The 11,961-nt window shown below is 42.3% G+C and overlaps 1 protein-coding gene across 1 annotated transcript; it reads left to right on the top strand.

The window, feature by feature from the left end:
- LOC112245063 (zinc finger protein 2-like) lies at nucleotides 1-8,759 on the top strand. Its single transcript, XM_042310846.1, has 2 exons — nucleotides 1-592; nucleotides 7,381-8,759. The coding sequence occupies exons 1-2, from the start codon at nucleotides 253-255 to the stop codon at nucleotides 8,517-8,519; spliced, it is 1,479 nt and encodes a 492-aa protein (XP_042166780.1). The 5' UTR covers nucleotides 1-252; the 3' UTR covers nucleotides 8,520-8,759.
- Nucleotides 8,760-11,961: the final 3,202 nt, after the last annotated feature.

The following is an 11,961-nucleotide window of genomic DNA, read 5'->3' as shown; positions in this document are numbered from 1 at the left end:
TCTAGTGGACGGAACGCTTCTTTCAACAGCAGCAACAACAGTTAGTCAGACACCTCCGTAGCTTGCAAGACAAAATAGACGAACCAATAAAGTTATTTCGACGCTTAAGTGTTTATTAGCCACTGTGTTTAAAACCACTCCTGTCGTCTAGTTAGTTATCCGATTTCATTTCATATTTACGGTGTTGTTATTATTAGTCAGCTAGCGGGCTGGTTAAGTTAGCATTAGCCTAGCTAGCTAACATCCCCGACCATGCGGTCATTAAACTACTCCCCTGCTAAAGAAGAGAAGGGCTGCTGGACGGAGGAAGAGGAGGCTGTTACAATACAAAAACAAGCAGAGGGTGAGGCTGTTACAGTGAAAAAAGAAGAGAAAGACGTTTCAGTGAAAGAAGTGGAAGACTCGTTCAGAGTGAAAGAAGATGTTACAGTAAAAGGAGAGAAGGATGAATTTTATGGTGTGAAAGAAGAGGCGGAGGAGATGACTGTTACATCCACAAAGGAGGAGGAAACTGGATATCTGGGCCCGGTTTCCCAAACGCATCTTAAGGGGTCCAATGGTTCTAACGGTGAACGGGCCCTGATTAACACTAGTAAGTACTGCCTTAAAAACAGTGGCACAAACTCTGCAGTTGTAGAACTGATGTTTGGTGTTAAAGCGGAAATCTGCAATTGCTACATCCTTATTGTGAATTTTTTATTACTTATTTATAGTCATTGATTCTTGAAGTGTGTAACACATGCCTCATGAGCTCATGAACTGTTGTACCAAATACGTTTTTTTACTCAAGTGTTTAGAAACGATTCCCGCTTTAACACCACTGTATAACCTCAACATGGTTAAAACTGTTATGTTGATATCATGGATGGTCAGTCCTTTCATCCATAGGTCTGTCTATGAATTTTGAAAGTAGTTACATTTCTCCAACCCCATCATCTTATTACCAAAATAGTTGCGGAATGACAGAATTGTTATTGTTTGAACTGCAGATTGCTGGGTTGTATGTTTTTTTTTTAAACAGCAACAAAATGGCTGCCCAGATGCTTGGTTTGTTAAACAGCTGAGGGATGGGGGAAGGAAAAGTGTTACCACTCTCACATTCATAGGTTACGGTTGCTACAGTAGCTTTCTCTAACACCTAGCGACCTTGTCAAGAAGTTCAGAAATCTTGCGTAACAGTTATAAGTTGTTGGCTTGACAGTCACTGGACCCAGGTTTGAGTTCAGCTCAGGACTACCCCCTGAATTCACTACACTTTGAATACAACGACTGGCCATCCATGAGGTCAAAATTATTGTTTTAAACAGATTGAGGCTATATAATATATTCTATAAATGCCTGTGTCGATTTCCTGTGGGGGCAAATTATTAGAGCTGTTTAAGTCATTGTATAATATTCAGCCAATTTTTTTTCATGCCCTTACATTAGATTCAATTACATTCATCAATTGGTTTGAAACCTTTGTTTTAAACCCTCAAAGTTGGTGCCTTGACGGATTTGTAAAAAATGGTTTGTCGTGTAACATTTATTTATCTACAAGTAACCCAATCACGGCCAGTTGTGATACAGCTTGGATTTGATCCAGGGTGTCTGTAGTGACTCCTCAAGCACTGAGATGCAGTGTCTGCTGCGCCTTCTGGGAGCCCCAAAATCATGTTCTAGTGTTGTCCCCAACTAAAATACATCTTGGTCAACCAAGAGTCATCTGTAATTTTTGTTTTTATAAAATCTATATGTACTGAATGTATGATGCTTTATGCACGCTGTTTGATTAAATAAACAAGACACACAAATGACTAGAGGGAGCCAGTCATCAATATAACCTGACTAGAGGGAGCCTGGCATCAACACAACCTGTCTAGGAGGGAGCCAGTCATCGACACAACCTGTCTAGGAGGGAGCCGGTCATCGACATAACCTGACTAAATAATTTCAGAGTTTGCTAAATCCAATGGTTTTTAACTGAGTGTCATCTTGTAATCCAAGATGGCGTAGCAGTAATACGTGTTTGTTGTAAATGTTTTTTTTTTGTCTTTTTGTATAAATTGCAATACATTTCAATCTCTTTTTCCATTTTTAAATTAAATATACCTTCCAATCTCTAGTGGCTCATTATGTTAAGCTGGAAAAACTGTTTTCATGGGAACAGAATGACTAAATAATAATAATTTCGTACGCTCTGGACCTTTGCACCGGACGCACCGGAGTGGCTAATGCCCTGACACTCAGTTAAAAACCAACTCTGAAATTATTTCGTATTTCTGTTCCCACGAACACTATTTTCCCAGCGTAGATACATAGTTCAAGTGCATTTCAGAATACAAAAAACTGTCCGACAGCAAGATCCTGTATTTAAGTTGAAGTTCATCATATGCTAGCTTCGGGACGAGGGCGTCATTGACATCTGGCAAAGGCCGGTTGAGGGTACATCGGATGGAATTGCGTCGCAGACCAGTCGTGATGGATCGGCGGGGCTCCATGTCGACAAAGGGTCCAGGCCAATTGGTAAAATATGAATTGTAGCTGGAGTCATTTTGGCTTCCCTGGTTCCTATATTCCTGTTCACTGGACCCTATGATCACTTGGCTACATAGCTGATGCCTGCTGGACTGTTCATTTATCACGGTACTCCATTTTGTTTATCTGTCGGCCTCAGCCTCGAACTTAGGCCCTGTGTGTCGTTAACTGACCCTCTCTGCCCGTAACTGGTGCTAGCGTAGTAATGACTACCTAATGGCTTCCCTGGTTCATATATTCCTGTTCACTGGACCCTATGATCACTTGGCTACATAGCTGATGCCTGCTGGACTGTTCATTAATCACGGTACTCCATTTTGTTTATCTGTCGGCCTCAGCCTCGAACTCAGGCCCTGTGTGTCGTTAACCGACCCTCTCTGCCCGTTCATCACCATTTTACCTGTTGTTGTCTTACCCGTTGTTGTCTTAGCTAGCTCTCCCAATCAACACCTTTGATTGCTTTATGCATTGCTTTATTTATCTCTAATGTCAATATGCCTTGTATACTGTTGTTTAGGGTAGTTATCATTGTTTTATTTTTTACTGCGGAGCCCCTAGTCCCACTCAACATGCCTCCAAGAACTCTTTTGTCCCACCTCCCACATTTGCAGTGACCTCACCTAGCATAACTGGTGCCTCCAGAGATGCAACCTCTCTTATCGTCACTCAATGCCTAGGTTTACCTCCACAGTACTCGCACCCTACCATACCCCTGTCTGTACACTATGCCTTGAATCTATCCTACCACACCCAGAAATCTGCCCTTTTTATTCTCTGTTCCCAACGCACTAGACAACCAGTTCTGATAGCCTTTAGCCGTACCCTCAGCCTACTCTTCTGTTCCTCGGGTGATGTAGGTTAACCCAGGTCCCAGGTGATGTAGGTTAACCCAGGTCCTGTGTGTCCCAGGCACTCTCATTTGTTGACTTCTTTAACCATAAAAGCGTTGGTTTCATGCATGTTAACATCAGAAGCCTCCTCCCTAAGTTTGTTTTGCTCACTGCTTTAGCACACTCCACCAACCTTGATGTCCTTGCCGTGTCTGAATCCTGGCTTTGGAAGGCCACCAAAAATTCTGAAATTTCCATCCCCATCGACAACATTTTCCGTCTAGATATAACTGGCAAAGGAGGAGGAGATGCAATCTACTGCAGAAATGGCATGTCATACTTTCCAGGTCTACACCCAAACATTTTGAGCTTCTAATTAAAAAAATTAATCTCTTCAGAAATAAGTCTCTCACTGTTGCTGCCTATTATAGACCTCCCCCTCAGTTCCCAGCTGTGCTCTGGACACCATATGTCAATTGATTTCCCCCCATCTATCTTCAGAGTTCTTTCTGTTGGGTGACCTCATATGCTGAACACCCCGGCCGTTCTACAAACATGGACACCCTCATAGATATTATCCTGACCAGCGTGTACTCCAAATACACCTCTGCTGTTTTCAGTCAGGATCTCAGTGATAACCCCATAATTGCCTGCATCCGTTATGGGTCCGCGGTCAAACGACCACCCCTCATCACTGGCAAACACTCCCTAAAACACTTCTGCAAACAGGCCTTTCTAATCAACCTGGCCCGGGTGTCCTTGAAGGATATTGACCTCATCCTGTCAGAAGAGGATGCCTGGTTGTTCTTTAAAAGTAATTTCCTCACCACCTTAAATAAGCGTTCCCCTTTCAAAAAATGTAGAACTAAGAACAGATATAGCTCTTGTTTCACTCTAGACCTAACTGCTCTCGACCAGCACAAAAACATTGAATAGTCTCCGCAACTTTTCAGAGAAGTCTGGTACCGATACACACAGTCAGTTAGGAAAGGAAAGGCTAGCTTTTTCAAACAGAAATTTGCATCCTGTAGCTCGAACTTTAAAAAGTTTTGGGACACTGTAAAGTCCATGGAGAATAAGAGAATCTCATCCCAGCTGCCCACTGCACTGATGTTAGGAAACACTGTCACCACCGATAACTCCACAATAGTCGAGAATTTCAATCTCTTTCTAAAATGATCCGCCGCCAATGTGGCAACCCCTATTACTAGTCTGTTCAACCTCTCTTATCGTCTGAGATTCCTAAAGATTGGAACACTTCCGCGGTTATCCCCCTCTTCAAATGGGGCGACACTCTAGACCCAAACTGTTACAGATCTATATCCATCCTGCCCTGCCTTTCTAAAGTCTTCAAAAGCCAAGTTAACAAACAGATCACTGACCATTTTGAATCCCACCGTACCTTCTCCGCTGTGCAATCCGGTTTCCGAGCTGGTCACGGGTGAACCTCAGCCGCGCTCAAGGTTCTAAACGATATCATAACCGCCATCGATAAGAGACAATACTGTGTCGCTGTCTTCATCAACCTGGCCAAGGCTTTCGACTCTGTCAATCACCGTATTCTTATCGGCAGACTCAACAGCCTTGGTTTCTCAAATGACTGACTCGCCTGGTTCACCAACTTCTTCTCAGACAGAGTTCAGTGTGTCAAATTGGAGGGCCTGTTGTACGGACCTCTGGCAGTCTCTGTGGTACCACAGGGTTCAATTCTCGGGCCGACTCTTTTCTCTGTATATACCAACAATGTTGCTCATGCTGCGGGTTATTCCTTGATCCACCTTTACGCAGACGACACCATTGTGTATACATCTGGCCCTTTTTTGGACACTGTTAACTTCTTGGTGACAGGGGGGCAGTATTGAGTAGCTTGGAAGAATAAGGTGCCCAGAGTAAACTGCCTGCTACCCTGTCCCAGATGCTAATATATGCATATTATTGTTAGTATTGGATAGAAAACACTTTGAGGTTTCTAAAACTGTTTGAATGATGTCTGTGAGTATAACAGAACTCATATGGCAGGTGGAAACCTGAGACAAATCCTACCAGGAAGTGGGAAAAACTGAGGTTTGTAGTTTCATTTAAGTGATTGCCTATCCAATATGCTGTGTCTATGGGGTCAGATTGCACTTCCCAAGGCATCCAGCAGATGTCAACAGTCTTTAAAAGTTGTTTGAGGCTTCTATTATGGAAGGGGGTCGAATAAGAGCTGTTTCAACAAGTGGACTAGGCTGTGGCCAATCAGTTGTTTACTGCGCGGTCACGCTGTTCCCTCTTTTTCCTCTGTAATGAATACGCTATTGTCTGGTTGGAAAATTATTGAAGATTTATTATAAAAAAGACCCGAAGACCCTATTGATTGTTAACATCGGTTGACATGTTTCTACAAACTGTAATGGAACTCTTGACTTTTCGTCTAGATTTTGCGCTTGCGCATTGTGCCTTTGGAATAGTGAACTAAACACGTGAACAAAGCGAAGGTATTTGGACATAAATATAGATGTAATCAAACAAAACAAACATTTCTTGTGGTAGTCCTGGGAGTGCTTTCCAACAAAGATAAGGTAAGTGAAGATCTATAATGCTCCACAATTTGGCGGGTAACTGTATAGCTTGCTTTTCTGGCTGAACGCTGTTCTCAGATTATTGAATATTGTGCTTTTGCCGTAAAGCTTTTTTGAAATCTGACACAGCGGTTCAATGCCCTTGCTGATGGAAGGAGGTTTTCACTCAAAATCTCACGATACATGGCCCCATTCATTCTTTCCTTTACACGGATCAGTCGTCCTGGTCCCTTTGCAGAAAAACAGCCCCAAAGCATGATGTTTCCACCCCCATGCTTCACAGTAGGTATGGTGTTCTTTGGATGCAACTCAGCATTCTTTTTCCTCCAAACACGACGAGTTGAGTTTTTACCAAAAAGTTATATTTTGGTTTCATCTGATCATATGACATTCTCCCAATCTTCTTCTGGATCATCCAAATGCTCTCTAGCAAACTTCAGACGGGCCTGGACATGTACTGGCTTAAGCAGGGGGACACGTCTGGCACTGCAGGATTTGAGTCCCTGGCGGCGTAGTTCTGGGACTTTTGCTCACCGTTCTTGTGATCATTTTGACCCCACAGGGTGAGATCTTGCATGGAGCCCCAGATCGAGGGAGATTATCAGTGGTCTTGTAAGTCTTCCATTTCCTAATAATTGCACCCACAGTTGATTTCTTCAAACCAAGCTGCTTACCTATTGCAGATTCAGTCTTGGCGCAGGTCTACAATTTTGTTTCTGGTGTCCTTTGACAGCTCTTTGGTCTTGGCCATAGTGGAGTTTGCAGTGTGACTGTTTGAGGTTGTGGACAGGTGTCTTTTATACTGATAACAAGTTCAAACAGGTGCCATTAATACAGATAACGAGTGGAGGACAGAGGAGCCTCTTAAAGAAGTTGTTACAGGTCTGTGAGAGCCAGAAATCTTGTTTGTAGGTGACCATATACTTATTTTCCACCATAATTTGAAAATAAATTCATTAAAAATCCTACAATGTGATTTTTTTCTTATTTTGTCTGTCATAGTTGAAGTGTACCTATGATGAAAATTACAGGCCTCTCATCTTTTTAAGTGGGAGAACTTGCACAATTGGTGGCTGACTAAATACATTTTTGCCCCTATCGGTTTCCTCATTAGCAGGGAGATGTTTCTGCAATCAAATTTTGTGCGCATCGCCCTTTTGCCGCAATTTTATTAAACACAGAAAGGGGCCTATATTTGAGACCAAAAGTCGTCTGGCACACTGCTTAGAGTATCAACAACATGAATAACTTATTTCTAGTCAACAATCATCAATGTTACTACTAATGTGAAAATAAGACAAAATGTGACTTCTTGCTCATTTTAAGACCATTGTCAAATAATTTTAACATACATTTACAGACCTCAAATGTTGTACAACATCATGGCTACTCTGTTGGCCTGACCTGTCTTTTACAGTGTTTTTATTCTGCTGTTGTGGGCCTTGAATCATCTGACTTTGTTGTTCACACAGGAGAGAGTGGGGACTATCGTGGATCATCTGGGGATCCTCAACAACCTCATGATGCTGAAGAGGCAGAGAAGAGTCTCTCCAGATCAAAACACCTCAAGAAACACCTGCAGAGATCCACAGGGAAGAGAACTCACTGCTGCTCTGACTGTGGGAAGAGATTTACCTTATCAGGCATTAAAATTCATAGGCGAACACACACAGGAGAGAAACCTTATAGCTGTGGTCAATGTGGGAAGAGTTTTAGTCAATCTGGAGATCTGACAGTGCACCAGAGAATACACACAGGAGAGAAACCTTATAGCTGTGATCAATGTGGAAAGAGTTTTAGTCAATCTGGAGATCTGACAGTGCACCAGAGAATACACACAGGAGAGAAACCTTATATCTGTGATCAATGTGGGAGGAGTTTTGTTCAAGCAAGCCATCTGACAGTGCACCAGAGAATACACACAGGAGAGAAACCTTATAGCTGTGATAAATGTGGGAAGAGTTTTAGTCAATCTGGAGATCTGACAGTGCACCAGAGAACACACACAGGAAAGAAACCCTATATTTGTGGTCAATGTGGGAAGAGTTTTGTTCGATCTGACCAGCTGACATTACACCACAGAACACACACAGGAGAGAAACATTTTAGCTGTGGTCAATGTGGGAGGAGTTTTACTACATTTAGCTATTTGACAGTACACCAGAGAAAACACACAGGAGAGAAACCTTATAGCTGTGATCAATGTGGGAGGAGTTTTACTTCATCTAGCTATCTGACAGTACACCAGAAAAAACACACAGGAGAGAAACCTTTTAGCTGTGGTCAATGCGGGAGGAGTTTTACTACATCTAACTATCTGACAGTACACCAGAGAAAACACACAGGAGAGAAACCTTATAGCTGTGATCAATGTGGGAGGAGTTTTACTACATCTAGCAATCTGAAAGTGCACCAGAGAAAACACACAGGAGAGAAACCTTATAGCTGTGATCAATGTGGGAAGAGATTTGCTACATCTGGCCACCTGACTCAACACCAGAGAATACACACAGGAGGGAAACCTTACAGCTGTGGTCAATGTGGGAAGAGTTTTTCAGCATCTAGCAATCTGACTATACACCAGAGAACACACACAGGAGAGAACTCATAGCTGTGACCAGAGATAATCTTAAGGAGTTGTTTCATGATTTCATTGATTCACTGATCATTCATTGATCATGTTTCACATGATTTCATGATTCCTCATTTGTGAAGCATTGTAGTTGATTATAATGTAGCACATTTGGTGAACAGGTCAGGGTTCCATAGCCGCAGGCAGAACAGTTAACTGGAGCAGCAGCACGGCCAGATGGACTGGGGACAGCAAGGACTCATCATGCCAGATAGTCCTGAGGCATGGTCCTAGAGCTCAAGTCCTCAGAGAGAGAGAAAGAAAGAGAGAATTAGAGAGAGCATATTTAATTTCACACAGGACACTGGATAAGACAGGAGAAGTACTCCAGATATATAAAACTGACCCGAGCCCCCCGACACATAAACAACTGCAGCATAAATACTGGAGGCTGAGACAGGAGGGGTCAGGAGACACTGTGGCCCCATCCGATGATACTCCTAGACAGGGCCAAACAGGAAAGATATAACCCCACCCACTTTGCCAAAGCACAGCCCCCACAACACTAGAGAGATATCTTCAACCACCAACTTACCATCCTGAGACAAGGCCGAGTATAGCCCACAAAGATCTCCGCCATGGCACAACCCAAGGGGGGGCGCCAACCCAAACAGGGAGATCACGTCAGTGACTCAACTCACTCAAGTGACGCACCACTCCTAGGGATGGCATGAAAGAACACCAGTAAGCCAGTGGCTCAGCCCCTGTAATAGGGTTAGAGGCAGGGAATCCCAGTGGAGAGAGGGGAAGGGCGGTTCGTTGCTCCAGAGCCTTTCCGTTCACCTTCACACTCCTGGGCCAGACTACACTCAATCATATGACCTACTGAAGAGATGAGTCTTCAGTAAAGACTTAAACGTTGAGACAGAGTCTGCGTTTCACATGGGTAGGCAGACCATTCCATTAAAATTGAGATCTATAGGAGAAAGCCCTGCCTCCAGCTGTTTGCTTAGAAATTCTAGGGACAGTTAGGAGTTGTTACACTTACCACATTGGTGACCCACTTGAATCAAAATGCAACACTTCAAAATGTGGCGAGCTATTTTCTACAAATTGTCCTCTAACCAGGGATGTACACATTACTCCCATATTCCATGTGGTTTTTGAGCTGTTAGTTTTAACAGGACGTGCAATCTCATCTCTCTCCTCTTGCACAAATGATTTTAGCATGGTAAATACGTGTTGCATTCCACTGTTTAGCGACCCCTAAATTTAAACGCAATCACTCCAAAATGTAGCTGTCTTCTGCAGGTTGTCCTCTAACCAGTGAGGTAAAATATATCTCCCATTTCCATGTGTTTTTTTTTGTGTGTGTCAGTTTCAACAACACGTACAACCGAAGTTCCCCCCTAATCGACATCAGTGAATTATTGCTACTGTCAAAACAGCTTTTTTGGTGCTTGTGCAGTTTATAAGGAGCTTGTTTTAAAAATACAAGTAATACGATTATTGTGGCAGATGTTTGTGTATATAGCACATGTTACATTTTCAATTTATCCCAAACTTCCTGCATATTGGTTATTGATTTGGATACGTTAAAACTGTGTTTTGACATTGGGCTATCCCACTTAGCAAAATGCCATTGAAAAGATGTTGAAAGTATGACTATGCAATCAAATATTTCAATTCATGTAAACATTTAGTAGTGATATTTATTCATGCAACCAACTGACCATTTTTTGGTACAATTATATTGACATTGTTGCCCTGTTTTTAGAATATCAGGGTTAATTCTTACGTGCCAAACCAAATGTACTAGAGCATGACATTGGGGACTGGGCCCAGAGCCAACAACATGCCTATTGAGTAAACCCTGAAAAGAGAGAGAAGCTCCGCAGTGAGGTGAAAAGTTGCTACGGATATCGCAGGAGTTTCCTCATGAAATCAGACATGTCCGCGGTAAGGAAAATTTGGTTGCTGAATATCTCTGGGGTCAAAAAGATTTGTGTTTTGCGTTTAGCCGGTGTGTTTATTTGGAGTTTTATCTCTTCTTTTCTGTATTGAAACTGCACTGTTGGTTAGGGGCTCGTAAGGAAGCATTTCACTGTTGTATTCGGCGCATGTGACTAATACAATTTGATTTGAGTTTTGTTTGGGGTCGTTCCAAGGGGAAGAGAGTTCTAGAAGCTAGTGAGTTTTAGGGAGACGAGAGTTCTAGAAGCTAGTGGGTTTTAGGATTCTATAGAAAGAAAAGTAGAAAAAAAATAATATGATTGTTTATTATTATTTAGGAATAGGTGTTTTTTTTCTTGTTTTTAATTGTTGACAGCCAGTAGACGCCATGTTTATATTGGTGAAGCATTGTAGTTGATTATAATGTCAACTGGAAGTTGTTTTCTGTTGGTGGTGAGCAAACTTGTCCAACAAAAATCTAGCATAAGGTGTTCCAGGCTTTGGTTTTTCCATTTATGCTTTGAGGTTGGACTTTCGCGTGTCTTGCTCGTTGGCACGTCTAGCTCGTTAGCACGTAGGACGCACTGATCGGTGTCACCTCGTTAGTCGGTATGTGTTACACCTGTGCTGGCTTGTCCATCTCGTTAGTGGGAAGGTATTTCACCTGAGCTGGTCCAGGTTCTATGTAAGAGTGTCTGGCCTCTTAATATTTTAATCTATGGTATTTTCTTAGGGTGCTCATTTAGTCTTCTGTTTGATATGTACTAAATATTTCTGTTTATTTTCAATGTTTTTTTCCTGTGAAGCCATTGTGTTGCATTCATGTCTGAAATGTGCTTTACAAATAAAGCTTGATTTGATTTCAACAAATGAACCCAATGACCGACCAATCAACAGACTCCTGGTCCCTCTTAGTGTGAAAGGATTCAACTAACTGAAACAAACAAATGGATCAAACAGATCAATCCCACTTTTCAAGCCTGCTGAAGGCGTGGTGGAGTGGTAAACACCACCCCTGGCTCTACCAAGGGCTTGAGGTGGTCTCCCACAGCTCTGCTTATGTCATGTTCTGTGGCCTTGCCGTTCCATTTCTTGACTGCCCCTGTAACACATTTAGTCATATTATATAAAACACTCAAAGTAATGGATACGGAGCATCTATTGTCTCCGTAACACCTGACACCTAAATGTGACTTCTTTTATCAGATCTCTCCAAGCTGCATTGGGTTCAGATCTACCAGGATGGGCCTTTGACATAGTCTGGACACAGTCAGGCCACCAAATATGCATAAGCAATGTAAAGAGATGTGGGGTAAAGTACATTCTACACAAATTACCTTCATAATATCAAAGAACAAATGTGTGTGCCTGAGGGGAAAATAACTTTCATTTAGCCAAAAGGGGTGAGATATTACACCAATAGCAGTGGACAATTTGCACTAATGTAAATAAACATGGATGATGGAACATATTCCCTTTTGCTGAGATGATGAACTGCTAATGGGACATAAATATTTACCTTGTGTGA

This window comes from Oncorhynchus tshawytscha, linkage group LG32, assembly GCF_018296145.1.
Source record: "Oncorhynchus tshawytscha isolate Ot180627B linkage group LG32, Otsh_v2.0, whole genome shotgun sequence".
Lineage (NCBI taxonomy): Eukaryota > Metazoa > Chordata > Actinopteri > Salmoniformes > Salmonidae > Oncorhynchus > Oncorhynchus tshawytscha.
This window is presented reverse-complemented; position numbering and strand designations above follow the sequence as displayed.

Coding starts and splice junctions, on each gene's coding strand:
- LOC112245063 (XM_042310846.1), top strand. CDS start 253: ATGCGGTCATTAAACTACTCCCCTGCTAAAGAAGAGAAGGGCTGCTGG. Junction 593..7,380: donor ACGGGCCCTGATTAACACTA/GTAAGTACTGCC, acceptor TTGTTCACACAG/GAGAGAGTGGGGACTATCGT.